Raw genomic sequence first — 22,589 nt, forward strand, 5'->3', positions numbered from 1 at the left:
TGATATATAACATATGTTCATAACCCGGATATAATGGTTCCCAAGCAGCCTGTTCTTTCGTTTGTTTGGGATTCCTCAAACACGCTTTTTTTTCTCTCTTTCTTTTCTTTTCATGAGAGAAATGAGGCCTCAATTGCTGTTAAGGAATTTAGATAGAAATATTGTGGATTATTGTGAGTTTTCTCTCCCTGTAATGTTCATATATTCTACCTATATACCTGGATGTGAGACTTGTTTTTTTTTTTTTTTTTTTCATAAATGTTAAGGTTTGTTTTGGTACAAGTGTTTCGGTTCAAGATAATATATAACAACTCGCTTTTAACCCACATATGCACGGTTCGTGCATTAAAGCTTTCTCATGTCTTCGCTTTCTCAACTGCCACAAGAGTCCAGCATATCACACGTTATCTTCTTAACATTTTCTATCTAGTTCATCCTTCTTCATTATTTTTACTTCCGTTGCCTGCTCCTTTGTTTCCTATCTTATCTATCGCATAGATTTGCTTTTCTGTGACATATATAGATAATAATGGCATGCCCCCGAATTCTTACATGAGGCGAATTTGGGGAGTAAAGAAGCCGAAGTATGTTTACAGCTGTCCAGCCACACAGGCGCACGCCACGCAGCTGTCAATCTGCATAGTTACATGGAGTGAGGAGTTATCTGAACGTGTTGCCTTCCCAGCCAAGCATAGCTGGAGGGGAACTAACTTAAAAAGACGTAAGCAATAAACAACGGAAAGGTCAAGTAGATCCATTAATGGCAAGCGTCTTCCACCCAGACCTGAACTGAACAAAACTTGTACACATGATACTTTTGCAGGATGTGAGGCGTAGATCAAGGAATTGCTCACAATGAATCTGCGGTTTTTCCTGGTGGTGGTGGTCCACCTGGTTGTAGCCGAGACACAGCTGGTGGTCAATGTAAAGACCCAAGTAAGTATGCCAATGATTACAGTTGTCTTGAAAATAAGTTAAAGTTACTTCAATATCCAACATCCCACCTTTTACAGTATTTAGTAAGTGTATGGAGCTGAAGGCACATTCCTCTTCTTGAGTGTTGATATGCTTGAACAGAATGATGCAACCAAGAATGACAGCATATATTATATGAAGTAAAGTAGGTAAGTAAGTATTGGTAAGTCCAGTGTATCTCTGGTGCCTTATTTTTCGAGTTATTTCTATCTAGGCCTCAAAACCTATTGTATACATATAATATGATAGTATAAAGTGGCGGAAAAATGTCACCAACCCTCTGCCGATAACAAGGCTGGAGACGTGTGGGGATGTAAGGTTTTCGGGTAGGTTGAGACAATTTTCCTTATTTGCTGATGTATCTCTTCCTACAAATATTTCTTTTGCAGGGTGGAGAGGTGTTCAAGGAGACAATAACAGCAAACATTTCCGATGATTCTGTTATGTTAGAGTTTCCTCAGAATGATGGAACATATATCACCCAGCTTATTGACTTCAAACAGGTATGTCATTGATATTAATGTGTTGTAGCTGTATTATAATGATATAGTTGTGAATATGTGAATGCTTGATGGGGGGGTTCTCGTGAATATGTTCCATTCACCTAATTAGGTTAGATGTACGTAATGGGATGGTTCTATGAACATTAAGGTGGAGCAGGGATGAACTGTCTATGCTACTGATTGCAAAGGGAAACCGGGTGTGCTATACTGCTAACCCTTGCATTGTGTGGATAAAAGAATTTTTTTGTGTCTTATTAGTGACCTAGAGGCTGCTTATGTGAAATCTAAAATTTTAGTGTGGGAGTTCTTGCCAGTGTGAGTTTCTGTATGTGGGTGCCTTGTTCCTGCCTTTTTCTTAAGAAGACATTGACTATGCATATGTAGTGAGTTATAATTTTTTATTGCATTATGTTTCCTGAGAAGTGTTCCCAAATAGGCAGAATATTTGTCATTTAGCATCAACCATGAATTTTCAGTTTTTTTATTTCTAATTATTTAATTTTTTTCATTTGTCATTTTTTTTTTTTTTTTTTTTTTATAAATCAACATTTTGCGTTCATGATAGGATAAAGGGCATAAAGTATTCTTATATTTTCAGGAAGATAATGTGATTGTTTATCTTCCCAACTTTGTAGGAACAAATCCATTGACCTTTGATTTGTCTTGTAGGAATTGCAAATCTTCAAGGTGATTGTTCTTGGAGAAGAGGAGCTAGGACAGAGCCAGTTTCAGGTTATGTGCTTCATAATGCGCTTCTTCAAGAACAACTTCATATCCTCTGATGCAATGTCCAAACTCAGGCAGGTAAGTCTATCATGTTCTGTCCAGCATTATGCTGTGTACAGTAAGGAAATAGCATAAAGCATCACCAAAGAGAGGATTTAGCAAAGTATTCTTGATTTTGTGTTCAAAGTTGAATGTCACAAAGTTGCAAAACAAAACTAAGTCAAAACATTAAGCTTATTACCTCTCTGACAGAAAAACCCTGGTACAGTGCGTGTGCCAGAGGAGGACCGGGGGACAGAAGAGGTGGAGCTAGATGTGAGTGTGGACGTTCCAAGGGCTGGCATCCTTTCTCCTCACATCCCTGTCCTTTGCAACATGGCAGCTACCTCCACCTATGCCTCAGACCGGGACATCAAGCTGTGGGCCACACAGCGCAGAGGTGTGGCTGAGAAAGAGAGAGAGAGAGAGAGTATTGTAGTAGAGTAGTACCTCAACTCACAAGTTTGATTATGTTTGTAACAGAGCTCATAATTTGGTTTGCTCATGTTTCATATCAATTTTCCTCAATGAAATGAGTTTAAATGCCATTAATCCATTCCAGCACCCAAAAAACATTGTTCTTTATGTTTTTGAATAAGAAAAGTTTTTAGGAATGAAAAATATTTAATAAAAACACAATAAGACAACAAAATGTAAAGAAATAAACTAATTGTATAAGCTATATTCAGATTGGAGATTCAATAACATAGGATAATGGAAGATACTTTCAGAAGTGGAGGGTGGGGGAGGTAGGCTTAGGCCTATGGTCAGACAAAAGAAACTTAGCTAAATAACTGCATATAAGTTAGTCAAGTGCCATTGATACAGGTGCACCTATAAAATGATTTCAGTACAATCTATCATTATGTAGAATAAATACAATAAATAACAATTCTATTCAGGAAAGATCTAAAAACATAAACCAGTAATAAAGATAAAGAAAAAAAAAGTAAAGTTATAAATGATTATCTTGATTCCCTATTGCCAGAGTTGGATGGTGACTGGTCTTTGGTGAGTGATGTGACACGACACCTGCCGACCCGTGGTGTGGCGCGTTGTGGGGACAGTGGAAGGGACCTTGCCAGTGCCTGTGCTTGTCACTATCAGGTGGGTAGTGGCGAGAATTTGTGCTTACTTTTTTTTTTTTTTTTTTTTTTTTTTTTTTATCCATTTATTAATTTGTTTTGTTTTGGTTACCACTCTGCTATTTTTATTGTCTTTTATCTTCATTTCCATTATCCTACCTGTATTTCTATACACTACCTACCATGAAAAGGAGACAGAGATAAGTTGTTTATTTATTGGTTGCTGTGGGCAATACTTAACCTTTATTCATGAGTTACAGTCAGCATCATAAGCTATCCTTATCATCACTACCTAACATGGTCTAATGTGTGACTGAAAAACACCAGTTCATGTAAGAAAAACAGGAAAAACGTAGCTAGATGAAGATTATTATGAGCTTTGTCCACTCTGCTTTTTTCTTTTCAGGTGTGCATTGCTTGGTATCCTTGTGGTCTCAAGTATTGCAAAGGGAGAGACAACTCTGGCAAGGCTGTATCCTACCGTTGTGGAATAAGAACTTGCCGCAGATGTAGAAACTTCAGCTACTTTGTGCCACAGCGACAGTTGTGTCTGTGGGATGACTGATGCCCTTACTTTTTTTTTGCATGTGGTGATGTCTGTCTTATAAAAGTCTTTCAGTTCAAAGCTATTGTGAACATCACAGAGCAGCTGTAACAATAATACTCTTAAGAAATTTACAATGGATTTTGGAAATTGACATTGTAACTCATATGAATTTGGTAGGGTTTGAGCAAGAAAGCATTGCTAGCAATTATAAGAACATTTTGAAGTTTCTTATAGCTGCCTGCATATAGAATGCTAAACTAGTATGGCAAGGCCTGATAGCTTTTTCTGCTCTTTTTTACCCTAATAGCCTCTCATGATTGCTTTATATAAAATTGACAGATTTTCCCTGTAAGATGGTCCTGTTGCTCCATCTTTCTCCAACTCAAAAGAGGCATGTGATAATCTGTCATTTAAATGAAGGTGTGAGTGTATGAGGTCAGCATTGAAGTCTTGCCATTATTCAGATATGCATGTTATTCATATTTCAATTTGTGGTTGACTTCAGCCATAATCTAGGAACTTTAATGAGGTACTGCTGAAAGTCATCTGCCCATGCTGCCGCAGACGTTTTTTAGTACAGTCAACTCTCGATTAACATGAAGGTTACATTCCTGGAGACCGCGTTATTTAAACATAAATTTCTGACAGAAAACAATGGTAATAGGGAGGGGGCAGGATTATGTTCCTGGCTAATGGAAAAGTCTGCCTATTTTGGGGATTTTGCTACTCAAACCTTAAAAAAGCTATTAATACATTATAGGTCATGGAAACAATAAAAACACATTCTTATTTTATTTTTAAGTTGTGTATGTAATGGCATAAAGGACACATCTTTTCCCAAAATTTTGGCTCAAAAGATCACCCTGAATCTAATATGCAAAGTTGAAATCTACCATAGGCTAATTTTTTCCCTGACACTCACTAACCTAGCTTACGATCAGTACTACCTACCCTAACTGCATGCATCATTATTTTATTGCTGGTACTATCATTACCAATACATATTATTACTCTAAAAACAAATTATACGTGACTGAATGCCATCTGGCAGTGAGGAGTAACCACAAGTTTATGATCATAATAAAGCACATCAACACCTTCACCATCATGGCAGCAGGAGGAAAAAGATCTAGCTACACAATCTCCTACAAACTACAAGTGATAAATTTGTCACGTAGCATGGCAATAGAGCAGCAGTAAGGGCTTTTGGGTCACAAGCTACAGAGAAATATTATGCATGTCTGGCAACAGCAAGAATACCCTCTGAAGAGTGCAAGGAAAGGTACTTAAGTATAACCTTCATTGCCCAGCCCCACATTGGCCAGAGGATGAAATTGCTCTTGCAGCAATGTTTTCTGCTTTTATAATGTGTTGCTAGATTGCTTTCATTAGTGTACTATGCTTAAATACACTAAAAACTTTTTTTTCCTGAATTTGACCTGCTGAAATGAGGGTGTGTCTTACATGCCCATGTGTCCTGTATACTGTCAAATACGGTACATTACATTTATAAGTCACTAGATAACACAACTAAAACATGTCCTTACACTCGCCATCACTTTGTTGATGCATCACTGGTCATCATCTGCTGAATCTTCACCCCACTCTCCCTCGCTCGTGTCACCTACCTCACTCTTGTCTCCCTCTTCCTATGGCTCCTCTTGCACAATATTCTTTTGGAAGAATTTATCTAATGTGGTTTGTTTGATCATCTTTTTCTTTTGATCTAACGTGATTTATAGCAGTTTAGTTCTGCCATCACTTTTAGTGCCACTGTTGCACCTTTGTTTACATTAGGATCCTTGGCGGCCAGTAAATCCAGTCCTTCCCTTATTGAAACGAGTGCTTCCTGTAGATAATTGTTTTGTTAAAATTCTCTCTGGCTCTGGGGTTTCTGATGCAGACCATGCTTTTGATGTCTCTAATTCTGCTGTTTCAATCGTCTTCCTCTTTAACAATTCGCGCGGGGTGCACGTGACGTCATCAAGTTGAGTTAACTCATGTTAAATAGAATAAATCGCATTATTTAATCGTATCTCCTTAAATATCGTCGCCTTAAGTCAAAATCGCGTTGCTCAAACTCACATTAATCGAGAGTTGATTGTACTTCTAAACATAACAATGCACAAATAAATATGCCTTTACACAGAATTGTCTGAATTGCTTTAGCTTCATGCATCATACAGGTTTAAGAAACTATGGTGTTAGCCATACATGTGTGCTATATTGCATGAGGCACAAGCTTTCAATATTTCTTATACCAAGCTGACATGTTCCACAAAGGGGAATAGCTGATAAATGTTTTGTTAAGCAATAGTTTATCATTACAATTGCAGTTAAAAATTAGGAAGCATGGATGCCTTATTGCTCCAATCCCTCCTTAGAACCCCCCAAAGTGGAGCCTTAGAATGGCTACTACTTCCTTGTCAGAGACCCATCTCTGGTGATAGTATCTGGCATGGATGCATACATTCCTCTTTTAACCTAATCCTTCCTAACTTTGGTTTAACACAGCCTGTGTTCATGCTGTAGATCATAGAGAGGTGGCCCACAAAAAGTACTTGAGCCTTCTATTACTTGAATCTCATGCACTTTGTATTTCATCCTGAAATCATGCTAAGTCTATTCTCCAACTTACCAAAATCTCCTTCTTTAATACAATGTGTCATAATCTGATGACATCCAACTCCCTTTTGAGTCTTCTGGCACCTAATCAAAAACATCTGTAATAATTTTGCTTCTTAATCTTACCCTCCTTTATTTCTTCCTGATGGCACCACTCCCATTTTAATTTGAAATGAAATAGTTCTTAAAGATTCCATGGTAGTTTTCAAAAGACCCATAAAAAATTAATTTTGGGATGATGTGTGAGTGTCATTTGTGCAAGGATTTAAAGTTCATAAAATGATTTGCTTCTACCAGATTTCAATCGTTAATGGAAGCATGTGGTGGTGTTGGAAGCTAGTACCTCAGCAGGAGAGTATGTATTGAGTTGATAAGTTGATTGAAAGTCTTCTGTTTAAGGTGAAATTGTTCATTTTTTGCAGTTAAATTGAAGAATATTCAAGTTATTTTTGTATTTTGATACTTTTGCAGATGGAATAAGCTTTGTATATATTTATATTTTATGCTATACGTAATGTGTTGATTTGGTATACAAATATTGACATTTTTATATGCTATCCATATTTATTAAGTGAAGCAACTTTGGTAATAATTGTGTATAAATCAATAAACATCAGTTATGAGATGACTTTAAGGATTTCTTAGCAGGGATGCACCTGACATGACATCAGCTAAATGTTCTTTTAATTTCATGTTAAAGAGGCTACTTGTACACTTAAAACCAGTGAACATGATGAGCATTCAAGTGGATTTAGAATTTTGAACAGGATTTGTTTTTCTTTGTTTTTGTTTTCTTTTCTTTTTATATATAATTTGTTCTATCAATTACTCTTGAAAAGAAACTAGTTTGTACATATTCATTGTAGAGTGTTCATTAGAAATTGTGGCTGACAGTTGAATCTTTGGTATATTGTATCAACCCATAGTGACCACCATGACTTGTGTGGACCATGTGCTAATTCACCTCTACCATTTGTTTATTTGTTTTTATCATCTTTTTTATTTAGGTGAATATAGTGCTTTCAATAGAATTAGGTGTGCTGCCTCAATGGGGAGAACAAGAGATTATGTTTACCTTAATACTACTCTCTCTCTCTCTCTCTCTCTCTCTCTCTCTCTCTCTCTCTCTCTCTCTCTCTCTCTCTCTCTCTCTCTCTCTCTCTCTCTATATATATATATATATATATATATATATATATATATATATATATATATATATATATATATATATATATATATATATATATATATGTGTGTGTGTGTGTGTGCATTTAATTTCCCCTTTGGTTATTTGAAATATTTTGCATCTCTCTCTCTCTCTCTCTCTCTCTCTCTCTCTCTCTCTCTCTCTCTCTCTCTCTCTCTCTCTCTCTCTCTCTCTCTCCATACGGGTATGTAATACCCCCTTATTATTTAGAAATATTTTGCATCTATGTGTTTGTGTGTATTTATGAGTACCTAGTTGTATTTTTTTTTTTTTTTTTTTTTATATATATATATATACCATGTTTGTACAGGGTTCAAGCGGGGCTCAGTGTGTGTGTGTGTGTGTGTGTGTGTGTGTGTAATTTCACCTCGGTCGTCTGCTGGTCACCCAGCCAGTCTTCCCCATTACGGAGCGAGCTCAGAGCTCATAGACCGATCTTCGGGTAGGACTGAGACCACAACACATTCCACACACCGGGAAAGCGAGGCCACAACCCCTCGAGTTACATCCCGTACTGCTAGGTGAACAGAGGCTACACATTAAGAGGCTTGCCCATTTGCCTCGCCGCTTCCCGGGACTCGAACCCGGCCCTCTCGATTGAGTCGAGCGTGCTAACCACTACACTACGCGGTGTGTGTTTCACTGTATGATCTGCTGCAGTCTCTGACGAGACAGCCAGACGTTACCGTACGGAACGAGCTCATAGCTCATTATTTCCGATCTTCGGATAGGCCTGAGACCAGGCACACACCACACACCGGGACAACAAGGTCACAACTCCTCTATTTACATTTACATCCTGTACCTACTCACTGCTAGGTGAACAGGGGCTACACGTGAAAGGGGAGACACCCAAATATCTCCACCCGGCCGGGGAATCGAATCCCGGTCCTCTGGCTTGTGAAGCCAGCGCTCTAACCACTGAGCCACCGGGCGTGTGTGTTTGAACTGCATACTCATCAATGTATTAGAATGCTACATAAAAAAGGTTATGATAGACATCGTAGAACTGCACATTAGGCAGTAATTTAATTTGATACTATATAACACACGGGGACGGAGTTCAAAAGTGCAGCTGTACACGGTGAAATATTGTGGTGGTGATCGAATCGATCTCTTCAAAGTTCATTGCAATTATCAGGATATGTTCGATATAAACAGTATTTTCATTATTTAATTTATTATATAAATAGTACAAACGCTGAGTAATAATTAACAAGCAGTTTCCTAAAGTAGGCATTTGTATCTCCGTAGGTGGAAACAAAATAACAATAGTAATAATAATATTTTTTTTTCGTTATTGTTATTATTATTATTATTGAATAAAAAAAAATAAAAGTAAATAAATCAGAATTTATAGAAATTTACTCAGCAACGTGCGGAAAGTAAAAAATAGACAATTTGGTTGCGGGAGCGGAGGCTGTGTGATATGCTGTCTCGGAGTAACCTTTCCTCAAGTGTGCTGTGCTGTGTTGTGCAGGTACTGCTGCCTTTACCCCTCCACCCTCCGGCCCCCGCCCTCACCGAATTAACAGTCCCAACACTCAAAAGTTTGCTGTGCCGGTGAAATTTTAACTTGGTGCCGATTATTCTGTGCCTTGCTGCATTGTGTTACTTTTTTGTGTGAACTGGTAAGATTTTTCACTTATGTATTGTATAACGTTATTTTAGGTATATAAAGTGATCCAGATGTGTGTGGTGTGGTTCTTGAGCATTTTCGAGAATGTTATTAGAATGATGTTAACGTTCGCTTCACCTCAGTTGTAGTGTTTTGGTTACTATAGTGTAGTATGTAATATCGTGGAAGGGAATCACATGTTCCCCATATTTTACTTTCGTTACACATTTACCTTTGGGCTTTTCTACCTAAACCGCCATGTGGGTTGTAGTTGACCGTAGTGAAGCTTTGGGTATTATCTATACCAAATGTAAGTTTTCACAAACATTGTAGTAGGTAGATTAGCCAAAGAAGAACTTGAATTCACAGTTTTTATGTGACAAAACCAATTAAATTAGATTGAAATCGCTACCATCATAGACATTTCCTAGCCGAGCGCCATCCGCCACTCAGATGGTCCGGGATGCCGCCACGTGGGCTAAACGAGGCAGGTAACACACACACACACACACACACTTAGAAGTGTGTGTGGGTAAGGGGTCCACATATCATTGCAGTAAAATTAGATTTATTTGTAAAGTAACTTCGCAATGTCGGGCCTAAAAAAAAAAAAATACTGGACAATGTGCCATTACAATTCAAGATAATACTTTTTTTTTTTCAAATGAATGCTTCAAGCTATGACAGTCTTAACCATTTTTGTGTTTTATTGAGTTCCACGATTTTATATGACGAATTATTAAAACAAATTTCTTCTTGTAGATTAAATTGCTATTAAATTATCTGTTAGCATGACCAAATCTGCTTATGACAGGACCTCCATCCTACAATGGAAAGCAACGGCGATAACACAAATCAGATAAAAGAAAAGGAAAAGCTGGTCTCCCAAAACAGCAGTGTTCTTGCAGACATTGTTATATCCTTCAGTAGTTCATCAGACAGTGAGGAGGAGCAGGACCCCAGCCTCATTGCTATCAAGAAGCCAAGTTGGAGTCTGCTTCAAACTTCTTTTTCCACAACCAACAACAGTAAAATTCATTCAACGTGGACCAAAGACCTCCAAGAGCAGACAGACAACGCTAAGGCAGCCAGTCAGAGCAGAAAGATCCAAGGCTCAAAACTGATTGACCCGGGATTGGACAACACCAGTGCCAGCTCCAGCACTGATCTAGAGGTGGGAATATAGTTTTTTTTTTTTTTGTTTTTTCTTCTTTCTTTTTTTTTAAGATTGACTTGGTACAGTAATGGTTGTGAAGCAATAGAAGTTATTGTGGCCATACTGTGACAATAATTTCCTAACTACCAATAGTACATTTCAGATTGATTTTCATCAGCATATTGGCATTTTAGATAATACTTTTAATGATTACTATGCATTTAATTAGCCTACAGTGATGTGGTGGTTGTTTGCCTAATTAATTAGTATTTCTTTATCTATTTTTAATTATTATGAACATCTTTATATGTCATGTATACTAGTCTTGTGGTTTAAATACAATCATAAGTAGTATACTTTTGTCATAGGGTCCCTCAGGCTGCACCAGCACTGCCACTAGTCCACAGCATAAGGACAATCCATTCAGTCAGTATTTCTCCGTGTTCGTTGTGTTCATCACGTGTTTGATGAATGAATCTGGAATAACCATCCTTTTATTATTTCTTTTCCATCCTGTGTGTTTGACATTTTAAGAATTGGCCTCTTATCATATAGGAAACTTACTATGCTGATTTATTAGTCATTTATTCATTGTTTCTTAACATGATTTATATTCATTATTATTATTATTATGAGGTTCTACCCAGCATTTCTGAGAAATGGATTAACTACCTAGGTATATACATATGCTTATTTATTAGCAAACCCTTTGTGCACCATATATGCTGTTTGGAAAATTTTGTTGCATAAATCTCATGATAGACAAAATTATGTACTTTTAATTTGATAGTATTTATTTTTCATTATGGGTAGAATCAAAGCCATGGTCTGTGACAGACATCACTCATCTGCTGGAGAAGATGCAGAACCAGCTCCCCAAGTTGGACAAAAAAAGCTGCCTATACACTGCCAAAAAGATAAACTGGAATAAGATTGCATTTGACATCTTCACTGCTGAGGATTGCAAGAAAGCATTTGAATTTCTTCTCACTAACATCAAATTAGTGAAGTGAGTTTTGTTGGTCATTTTTAAGATTTTGAATAATTAGTGAAATAAAAAATGAATGTATGCAAATTAGACTTAAGGGTTTGATGCAGAGAACTTACAAATCCAAGGAACAGGTACATGCCAACTGTTGGTACATACTTACTCAAGGAGAAAAAAATATTATTTAGAAATTATAGAAGTACAAAATACACTCAAATAATCCCAATACCTTCTCATATTTCCCCTGTTGTTGAGATTATATATATGTATTTTCTCAGCTTGTGTAGTATAGGAAGGATTACCTGGAATGATAGTAATCAATTCCTAAAAAACACCATCATACATTAAGTTCTCCCTGAGAGTTGTCAAATGCCTTCAAGAAATGCACTGTTCCTAGAATTTTTGATGCCCATTGTATTTTGAAGAGAGAAAGGTTTACACACACACACACACACACACACACACACACACACACACACACACACACACACACACACACACACACACACACACACACCGGGGTTCGATTCCCCGGCCGGGTGGAGATATTTGGGTGTGTCTCCTTTCACGTGTAGCCCCTGTTCACCTAGCAGTGAGTAGGTATGGGATGTAAATCGAGGGGTTGTGACCTTGTTGTCCCGGTGTGTGGTGTGTGCCTGGTCTCAGGCCTATCCGAAGATCGGAAATAATGAGCGCTGAGCTCGTTCCGTAGGGTAACGTCCGGCTGTCTCGTCAGAGACTGCAGCAGATCAAACAGTGAACACACACACACACACACACACACACACACACACACACACACACACACACACACACACACACACACACACACACACACACATGATAAGATGTAATTCTTTCTCCACTTATGCTCCAGGACAATGACTGCTGTTATTAGTGAGCTGAAAGAAAAAATACCAAGTGGGAAGTTGAAAGCAAGCCTCATCTTACAACCTCGACAGCAATTTGTGAGGGATTTTGCTGATAAGAATAAAGGCTTGGTGTCTGGGGTAAGTGTAAAAATCTAAATTTTGTGGGAGGAGGGAAACAGTTCTCATGTCATCATCACTATGTGACATTTAAGGCCCATTCACATACATTGGTGCCATGTCAGTTCAGTGTCATTGAATTCTGTGACGCTCTAGTGATATCTATTTAGACACTTCCATACTGTATGAAATCAGTGATTTTCCAAGATGCCAAAGTCTTCAGACATTGAATTAGCAATGATTGCCATAATTTTGTATGAAGAGAAGGAGATTGAGTATAAACTGAACACAAGAAAGTGTCTACATGATACATGGAAGAAAAGAGAAAGTGAAGGAAACTTTGCTTCCTAGGGGTACATACAAGGAGTTCATTGATGATTATAACAAAGTTTTTCAAATACTTTATTTAACACTGCTGTCCATATACTTTGGCTGTGACATATTATAAAATGATTCATCGTGCATTCTTGTGGACAAACTCGCAGCACTCATCTGTTAGCCGTGAAAAATTGATAAATATCTGTGGAGATGATATTCATTTTCACAGAACAGAGATGGAACTGACGCAGAGAGTCAAAATGCAGTATTGTGGCAAACGTGTAAATGTGTCAGCTGAATTCAAGGGTAACATTATTTTTATTCACTGACACTGAAAGGGTGAGTGGACACAGCACTGAAATGTCACTGATGTGCATAAATGGATCTCAACTTTTACAAATATTCTCCCACTCTGCTCATGAAATTTCTTATTCTTGTATCTTTGAATCCTCTTCCTGTTACCTTATTTATAAAATTATATATATATATATATATATATATATATATATATATATATATATATATATATATATATATATATATATATATATATATATATATATATATATATATATATATATATATATATATATATATATATATATATATATATATATATATATATATATATATATATATATATATATATATATATATATATATATATATATATATATATATATATATATATATATATATATATATATATATATATATATATATATATATATATATATATATATATATATATATATATATATATATATATATATATATATATATATATATATATATATATATATATATATATATATATATATATATATATATATATATATATATATATATATATATATATATATATATATATATATATATATATATATATCTCTCTCTCTCTCTCTCTCTCTCTCTCTCTCTCTCTCTCTCTCTCTCTCTCTCTCTCTCTCTCTCTCTCCTTAATATGGTCAAAAGTCAGAGTTAGACATGAGTGAGGTTTGTAATAGTCTAAGAGTCCTAAAAAAATGTGGACATGAATACCAACCAATCTATAGAAAATATGAAATATAATGGTTGAAAACTGTTCTGGATGTTGTATTAATACAAGTAGGACTAAGGAGAAGAAAAATACACATAAATGGAGAGGCAAGCAGTAGGGAGAAGTTGATTTGACATTATATCATACCTATCTCTTGGAATAGATTGATCTATTTGCTGCAAGTGCTGAAGCATGGAAGAAGCTCCCTCCAGAAGAGAAAGAGCAGTACAGAAAGGATTACATTTTGGCCAAGGAAAAGGAGATTGCTCGCATGTAAGTTTTGGGTGTATGTGCCACATGTGATTATTGGAAATAGAACCCATGAGAGGAAATTCCACTATTTGAAGAATAAAGTCCTTTAGGTGTAATGAATGAATCTTACCTCTCCAGGTGTGGTGATGAGCCTCCTGTGCAACCAAGGATTCCCTTTGAGGTAAGTGAACATGAAATCTATTACTCTTTTATCAGTATTCTTTGTTAAACCAAACCATTTGAGTAGAAGGATGGTCACTAGGATGGTCACTTGATTAGATAGTTTATATTCTCTAATAATTTAGATATTCACTACCTAAACCAAACTTTGCTTGGTTTCTTGAAGGTTGTCTTCAGTCAGTCAGATGTCATTGCATAAATTGAACCTTATTTGCTATAGTATTGGTGGCTAATGTCCAATCCTGTACTGTATGGATGTGTAATTCTGTACGCTTATCTAATGCAGTACTTATACCATATTATGTTCCTGTAACGTAGATGTAAGAAATTGCAATGAGAAATACAGGGTGTGGCAGAAATACCTTCTCTGTTTTAAACTATTGCTGTGTTGCTAAAGAAGTTATGCAAGTGCCAAATAATGTCTTCACTTATCTAATGACCGACTTTTTTTTTTTTTTTTTTTTTTATATAGATATATTCATCTAGCATTATAGTTTAGGCTGGTGCACATCATGCTTTTGCTGTAGAAATTTTTTTTTAAAGGATGGTGAATCGATAAATGCAACACGGGAGCTTTTTGAACTCTTACATATTAGGGTGGAATGATGTTGTTCCGGATGGAAACAATATTGATATAATTCCTCATTCAGTTTATTGAGGGGTCATTGTTACCATTGCTACCAAAAGAAATGAGCATTTTTTATATTGTACTAATGTACCACTGCAATTTAAGAAAATGACTGGAACTTCCTTAAGAAAGTTTTAAATATTTAGATTTTCAGATGATTTGTTACTTTATTCTTTCAGTTGTATTATGAAGAACTGTGCAATAAAAAAGGAAAGAAGAATTTAGATTTGAAGGCAACTGCCAGGAAGAAATACAAGAATTTAAGTCTAAAGAAGAAACTCAAGTATATTTCGTTGTCAGCCATTGAATTATACACCTTTGAGGTTAGTGTCATCACAGCGTAATAGAAGGGATGTGTTCTTGCCTTTGTGAGTGCAGGCTTTGTGACAGGAACTTTGAAGTATTGGTAATTGGCAGATGAAAGAATGACCTATCTTTTGGAATTGTTTTAAGCATGTGTGTATTCAGAATGGTTTTAAGTGATGCAGTGTTGTTTAGCTTACAAAAATCATTCATTATTTGTGATAATTAGCTAAATTGTGAGTATAGTGAGCAACAGATGTATTCTGTGAATTTTGTTTGGGATGACACAAAAGACAGTTTGCTGTAGAAAAGGGCTTAACAGAATGAATTGAGCCATTGAATCACAATCTTTTCAGCTTCAGGCTGCTAAATATCTTGTGAAGCATCCAGACTGGACTGTTCCAGCAAGGAAGGGGCCGAGTAAGGAGGACTGTGAGATGTATCTTAGGTGAGTAATTTGATTGATGTAGATTTTTCTCTGGTTAGGCATGCCACTAACTTTTGAAGGATATTTTCTGACTTAGAGGATTTTTTATAGCATTCTGGTGTATTAATATTCAAATACTCTTTTAAGATGCTTCTGTAAGATTTGAAGTTTTGGGTCCCATAGACACTGATTGCCAGTTATCACAGATTACTGGTCTAGCAGCATACAGTCAGAATAACTGTTTACTGAAGATTAAATTTAGAATCTCTCTCTCTCTCTCTCTCTCTCTCTCTCTCTCTCTCTCTCTCTCTCTCTCTCTCTCTCTCTCTCTCTCTCTCTCTCTCTCTCTCTCTCTCTCTCTCTCTCTCTCTCTCTCTCTCTCTCTCTCTCTGTTGTGAATCTTAAGGCTCACTTGTAACAGAGTCCCAAATCTTTCTCTTGTCTTCCTTCCTTTCTTCCTTCCCTACATAATGTTGGAGTTAAATTGTTACTTTGTGTCTATTCATTTGATTTCACAGGATTGTTGAGGAGCATTAATGAGGGAAATAAAATTATTAGCTCTTTTAGTAAGCATAGGTCTATTTGCAGTAGTCATGAAAGGTTTGCTAATTTTCTTTGATAATGAATGCTTGTTTTTGCAGATCTTTAGATATGCCCACTCGTCCTCCAAACAGAGCGAGCCTTCTGTATTACCATAAAAAATTGAAGGAAGGCAAGTTTGATAACATTCCTGGTACTAGACGTCTCTTTCATGCCACAGAACAATTCAGAAATCTTCCTGATAATAAGAAGAGGAAGTACAAGGAGAGACATAAGCAGGTATGTATGAATATATTGGATACTAAGTAAAATTTGGATGTAAGAGATGATATGTTGTGTTGTTTCCTTTGCAGGGACTTCAGTATGGATTGGTGTTTTTGTATATACAGTAGACAACATTTGTGTGTGTGTGTGTGTGTGTGTGTGTGTGTGTGTGTGTGTGTGTGTGGATGTATATAGATAATTTATGGTTGAGGAGCTTGGAATATGGGACCTGCAGGGAAATGATGGTGGGCTTGAGATGGTAGAGAGCACTTAACTCTTTTGAAGCTGAGTTATCAGAGGAGGTATGAAATTTCCCATTGAGATCTTAAGTGGACAATAGAGAGCAGGGATGTTTACTGCATTGGGAAGGTAAGTCTCACTGAAGAGAAATAAATTGTTCTTGTTATTTTTTGTTTGTAGCAATAGAAGAAATCACCACTAGCTACAGCCAGAGTTAGATTTGACACAGCAAGTAGACTATTTTCTCAGTACGATCCATACCTTGCTTTATATCAGATGTCAACTGTATTGTTAGTGTTGTTTGGTGACCTTGTCATTTGAACCTTATTTTCTCTTGTAATCCCAAGTTCTCTCTCTCTCTCTCTCTCTCTCTCTCTCTCTCTCTCTCTCTCTCTCTCTCTCTCTCTCTCTCTCTCTCTCTCTCTCTCTCTCTCTCTCTCTCTCTCTCTCTCTCTCTCTCTCTCTGTGGCTACAACAACACTTGTATTATTCTTTGTTATTTTATTTGTTTACTCTTTATTGTTATTATTATTATTATTATTATTATTATTATTATTATTATGATTATTGCTGTTATTATTATTATTATTATTATTATTATTATTATTATTATTGTTATTATTATTATTATTATCATTATTATTATCATCATCATCATCATATCTATTTATTTCTTAGTTTATTTATTTAGCTATCTTCTATCATGGTATTATTCATCTTAAATTCAGCAAGTCCTAATTTTTTATTTTTATTTATTTTTTTTTTTACAGATGGTTCAAGAATACACAGTAGAATATGAAAATTGGAAGAAAAGCCAAAATGACATTGTACGGAGCCTTGCAGACAGATTTTTGGTAAGCTTTTATTGTGTTTTTGTTCCTAGTTACTAGAGAGACAGATGGGGAGGAAATGATGTTTCTCAAGTTGATCTATGATTGTATTGAACATCCTCAGTTTACAATCAAGAGATCCTGAGTCTGAATCCCGTCAGAGAGAGACATACTACATTTGTTATCTTTCAAGCCATTGTCTATTCACCCAATGATGTTAAAGTATGAGACATAAGCTGGAGAAGTGACCTCACACCTTGGCAGGAAAAGAAAGCTGCCAATACTACTTTTCTGTGCATAGGTGTATGCATGTGGTGCTTCCTACTACAACTGACCATGGTCTTTGCCATGCCTTGAGATGTAAGCAAGACCAAGTACACATCTTTATTACTAAGAGAACTTGGTCTGTTTGGATCTGTTTGTCTTGCCATCCTCAGTTGTAGGACTGATAAGTGTAGATAAGTAAATCTCAGACTGGAAAAAAGGAACCAGACATGAACCAGACAGTGCCATGGCAGTTTGGCTCATTGCCATACACTAACCACTTACAGTCTCAGACCTGCATTAACTCTCACCCACATATAGTCACACACCAATATTGATATCATGTGTCCTACAATAATATTTACATACTATTGATGAAATAATAGAAGATACTAATGATGTGGCTAAGTAAGTAAATAAGTCATAATTCTCATGTGATTGTAAACTATGAATGTTTGCAAATGTTCCTCTTCACACAGGGAAGAAAGCAAGTTTTACCCTCTGGCACTCTCTGCTGGCTTCAGGAATCTTCCAGGAAGAGAGAAGAAACGGTACTTAGTGAACCAAGGTCGGAGAAAAAAGACACCCTATCCTGGGAAGCAAGATGGTCTTGTTGCAGGGAGCGGTCAGAGTGTGAGCCTGCTGAATCCTCAGATAACAAGAATTTGGTCTCTTCAGAAATACAAAAATTGAGACAGATCTGTAAGCAGGAGGTTTTTTTCAATGTCAACCAACCACTGGAAGCAAGGATGGAGAAAATCATGCTCATGTTGAGTGGATATGAATACCTCCCCAACAAAGTTAGGCAGAATTTTGATAGTACATTAAAGAAGTGGAAGTACACTCTTCAAGCATCCATCATCAATGACGTTAGGCGGCTGGACACATACGAGCAGCAGGAGTTCCTCTTGAAATACAGGTCTGTGTGCAAGCGGTTCTTTAAGTGTGACATCTTCAATGTGTTTCCCACTGACAAGTAACCAAAGTTCCATTGCTTATAAGTGAAAATGCAAGTGTGTTGTTTGCATGTACATACATCTGATGGTACTCTTCTAACCAATGATGGTTCAATATAATGTATGATCACAAGATAAAGATACTGGATAAACCCACTCAAGGATACAAATATAGTAACAGAATATAAAGATGTCTATTGATGTGGAAGATACTGTATAAGAGATTAAATATTTAGGGAAGACATTTATTAAGAATAGATAAATTTGCAGAAGTTGAGTGTAACAACTCCCCTCATTGGCTTTGCAAGAAAACAATATTTTTATTATGTACATTTACTAAAGCTAATATAGGATGAAAAATGAACATAGATCAGTATTGTATTGATAGTGATTACTTGCTTCCATGAACTTTATGGAAAGAGTATATACATGATTTGGCAGCATGAACAGGCAAATTACATACCCATGAAATTCCCATGGAGGCAGAGAGAGAGAAAGAGAGAGAGAGATATATATATATATATATATATATATATATATATATATATATATATATATATATATATATATATATATATATATATATATATATATATATATATGACGCTTTTTGAAAGATTGAACATCTGAGATAGTGTGTATGTACTCTGGTGTCTCAGTGTGTATGTAGATGGGAATAATTTGCAATGTGGATGTGTTATTCTGGCATTGCCTGTATTGATTTAAGGTTTGTTATTCTTATCTTTGCTTTTTATCCTTAAAGAATAATGAGTTTAATTTGTTTGTATATATATATTTTTACATGATAGCAAGGAGGATTAAAGGGCTGACAATTTACTTTTAACATGGTGCCAAGGAGGATTAAGGAAGTGACCATTTATTTCTTTGTGAAGACACTGAAGTATTTGGGAACCAGTAATTTCCACTAAATACAGATACCATTTTGATTATTCCAATGTTTACTTTTGTAAAGCTGGTTATATGGAGTAATCATCTTCTTTTTGTATGTAATACATTGAGAAAGTATTTGTATAATAACCCATTTTAATTCTCTTAAAGAATATAAATATTTAGTTTCCTTTGACATGCATACAAGGCAGATATACTTTCTGTACACAAAGATAACTTCAAAGAATATGAGTACTTGTAACTTCTGTTACCATTGTTCTGACTGGAGCTGTCTTCAACTCACAAGATTGCTTTCAGTCTTGGCTTCCTTCCTAGTGAAGGTTTGAAATGGCATTATATGTTATATGATCTGTATTTACTTCATCATCATCATCGTTATTGTTTTGGGTTGTAAAACAATCTCTCTCTCTCTCTCTCTCTCTCTCTCTCTCTCTCTCTCTCTCTCTCTCTCTCTCTCTCTCTCTCTCTCTCTCTCTCTCTCTCTCTCTCTCTCTCTTTTCTGAGATCCTGTTTGTTGTATATAGTGGGCAGTGTGCATGCCCCTCACGTAATGCCGGTGGTGGCAGGGCGGCCTTCAAGGTTACTGTTGTATTGCATGATGCGTGGTTTATATGAAAATGTTTATTTATATACCCTTAGCTTGCTGACCTCTTTTCTCGTTGTGGTAAATAAATTATGACGAAAGAAATATAAAATCTTAAGTTCTATTTTTTTTTTTTTCTTATCGTACCTATAAATATGGCGATAGCGTGAGTGTTGAACTTTCACTAACGAAATTAGACGTGGTATGGGATCTCAGGAACAGAAGTGGTTCGTATCAGTTTCAGTACCAAGGAATGATGTGTGAGGACAGGCGGCAGGGGTGACTGGCGCGGGCGGAGTCATCTTATCCTTTTTCGGGCGGGCGGCAGGTGACCCGCGCATTCCTGGGAGGCCCGGTAAGGAGGCTGTATAATATTTCTTGTTAGTTTGCATATGGTTCTCTCTCTCTCTCTCTCTCTCTCTCTCTCTCTCTCTCTCTCTCTCTCTCCTACCGTTACTGGGAGCGCATCGTTAAAACTTATTGAAAAAGAATTCAACACATCAGGTGTGTGTGAGGTACAAGTACACTTCCTGTCGTGGATTGGTAGACGACGAATATATATATATATATATATATATATATATATATATATATATATATATATATATATATATATATATAATATTATTATATGTTGAAAAAAGAGACCGATGTTCCTTCCACTCGCATGACCCTTTAGCAAAAAACGTACGTGCCAACTAGAAATTCCTGTCCATGCATTCATGTCATACGTCCTCTCCTTCTGTGCCTGTATACATGTACTTTTCACATTCAATATTTGGCTCCGTAATCCATCTCAAAAGTTGTCTCGTACCAGTCTGTCACAATAAGCTTCGATCCATGAAGCCAATTAAATCATCATTCTGAGGAAGGGCGTCTATGTCCTCATGAACCATGATCGTTGCCTTCTACATGTCTTCCATACAAAGCAAGCTCTCGACTGGCTGGATAATTTAAACTGTTTTTGTTAGCATCTGTATTGTTTGCAATCCTTGTTTGATTCTAACTTTTGTATGTTTCTTCAAGAATCTTACATACGAAGAGATAGGTAGGAAGTGAATAAACAAATTAGTATGTTATAATGTTGAAACAAACCAAAACAACATAAAGATTGACTGGAAATGTTTCGTGGTGCAAGAATTTAATATGATAAAGAAGAGCGTCGAGGTACACAAATGTTTCCACTTGTTTATCAGGTGACGCAGAGACGAATCCAGACTCACTGCCTCAAGTGTTGGCAGAATGACTTCAATGGGCTGGTGAGAAATGTTCAAGTGCTCTCTCTCTCTCTCTCTCTCTCTCTCTCTCTCTCTCTCTCTCTCTCTCTCTCTCAAGAAGGTCTCCAAGAAGGAGTTTACTTGCACTGTCACAATCAGTCAAACAATCAGTTTACGGACGAATGATTTCCGCCACGAGCTAGTTATTCTTCCGGTGGCTTGTTGTTGCTTTATTCTTATGATAACAATACCCTCTAGTAGTAGTAGTGTAGTAGTAGTTATTGAAGTTGTAATCAAAATGTTTGGATATCAGATTTTTTCTTTCCATATCGATATTACTTTGTTTTTGGTCGTCTTTGCCGTTCTTATCTTTCACCCATAATTATCTCCTCTTCCTCCTCCTCCTCCCCCTTCTATTTGAAACCAGCAACGTTGAGCTAGTATCGCCTTGCGGGTCAACGAGGAAATACGTCTTTGTTACTTTTACAAGAAAAAAGAAAATAAAAAAAAAGAGTAAACAGGACGCACATTCTTATCGTTTTTCGTAATAGTTCTTATTTTAAAGTTTTGTGACTCATGCTACAAGAAAAAAAAAAAAAAGCTAGACAAAACTCGTGTTCACACCAGTCCGTAATAGTAGTGAAGTTGTTTAAGAACATTTTTCTCTCTCTCTTTTTCTACATATAAATCTTGCTGGTCCCTTATTAGGAGGATGGATAACCCGCTTCTTTCTTTCTTCCCTCGCCCTTGCCTCTCCAGCTGCCTGCCTTAAGGGTGAATGTAAGTGCTCCTCTGAGGGGCGTCGCCGGGACCAGTGTGTGTGTGTGTGTGAAGGAGGGTCGCAATACAGTAAGGTAGCTACTTGACGCTATACATGTAGATACCCCGGGAGATCTACTGTGTCCGAACTGTGGGTTGAGTCATAATTTTCATCATCATCATCATTATCATCATCTTCTTCCTCTACCTCGTCGTCGTGTTCGTCTTAAGCATTTCAGTTGCAAATTTCAAGGAAAGAACATGACTGATTCACATAAACCATCAGGATTTGCTTCCATACCTCCGTTTTGACACTTGACTAGCAGCTTCCACCACTGACTGAAATCGTGCTGGTGTCGTGCCTCGTTCAGTCCGGGCAAATGAAACAACTACGCGATATAATTATTTCCACACGCACTTCA

General features: G+C 36.5%; 2 protein-coding genes across 3 annotated transcripts; both read left to right on the top strand.

The window, feature by feature from the left end:
- The first annotated feature begins 239 nt into the window (after positions 1-239).
- On the top strand, positions 240-7,128 carry LOC123520264 (out at first protein-like). The gene is made up of 7 exons (XM_045282405.1): positions 240-721; positions 824-936; positions 1,365-1,478; positions 2,148-2,282; positions 2,457-2,643; positions 3,232-3,350; positions 3,735-7,128. Exons 2-7 carry the CDS (start codon positions 856-858, stop codon positions 3,891-3,893), a joined length of 795 nt encoding a protein of 264 aa, XP_045138340.1. The 5' UTR covers positions 240-721; positions 824-855; the 3' UTR covers positions 3,894-7,128.
- A 1,491-nt stretch (positions 7,129-8,619) lies between these two features.
- LOC123520266 (nucleolar transcription factor 1-like) lies at positions 8,620-19,202 on the top strand. Of its 2 annotated transcripts, none has more exons than XM_045282406.1 (12): positions 8,620-9,187; positions 10,140-10,499; positions 10,850-10,907; positions 11,295-11,490; positions 12,347-12,479; positions 13,979-14,088; positions 14,206-14,248; positions 15,055-15,198; positions 15,535-15,626; positions 16,247-16,424; positions 17,420-17,503; positions 18,223-19,202. In XM_045282406.1, exons 1-12 carry the CDS (start codon positions 9,137-9,139, stop codon positions 18,721-18,723), a joined length of 1,950 nt encoding a protein of 649 aa, XP_045138341.1. In that variant the 5' UTR covers positions 8,620-9,136; the 3' UTR covers positions 18,724-19,202. The 2 variants fall into 2 exon arrangements, with proteins under 2 accessions (XP_045138341.1, XP_045138342.1); XM_045282407.1 differs by having other exon boundaries at positions 8,622-9,338.
- The last annotated feature ends 3,387 nt before the right edge of the window (positions 19,203-22,589 follow it).

This window comes from Portunus trituberculatus, chromosome 46 (assembly GCF_017591435.1).
Source record: "Portunus trituberculatus isolate SZX2019 chromosome 46, ASM1759143v1, whole genome shotgun sequence".
NCBI lineage: Eukaryota > Metazoa > Arthropoda > Malacostraca > Decapoda > Portunidae > Portunus > Portunus trituberculatus.

Coding starts and splice junctions, on each gene's coding strand:
- LOC123520264 (XM_045282405.1), top strand. CDS start 856: ATGAATCTGCGGTTTTTCCTGGTGGTGGTGGTCCACCTGGTTGTAGCC. Junction 937..1,364: donor TGGTCAATGTAAAGACCCAA/GTAAGTATGCCA, acceptor TTTCTTTTGCAG/GGTGGAGAGGTGTTCAAGGA. Junction 2,283..2,456: donor CAATGTCCAAACTCAGGCAG/GTAAGTCTATCA, acceptor CCTCTCTGACAG/AAAAACCCTGGTACAGTGCG.
- LOC123520266 (XM_045282406.1), top strand. CDS start 9,137: ATGCTGTCTCGGAGTAACCTTTCCTCAAGTGTGCTGTGCTGTGTTGTG. Junction 15,627..16,246: donor GACTGTGAGATGTATCTTAG/GTGAGTAATTTG, acceptor TTGTTTTTGCAG/ATCTTTAGATATGCCCACTC. Junction 16,425..17,419: donor ACAAGGAGAGACATAAGCAG/GTATGTATGAAT, acceptor TTTTTTTTACAG/ATGGTTCAAGAATACACAGT.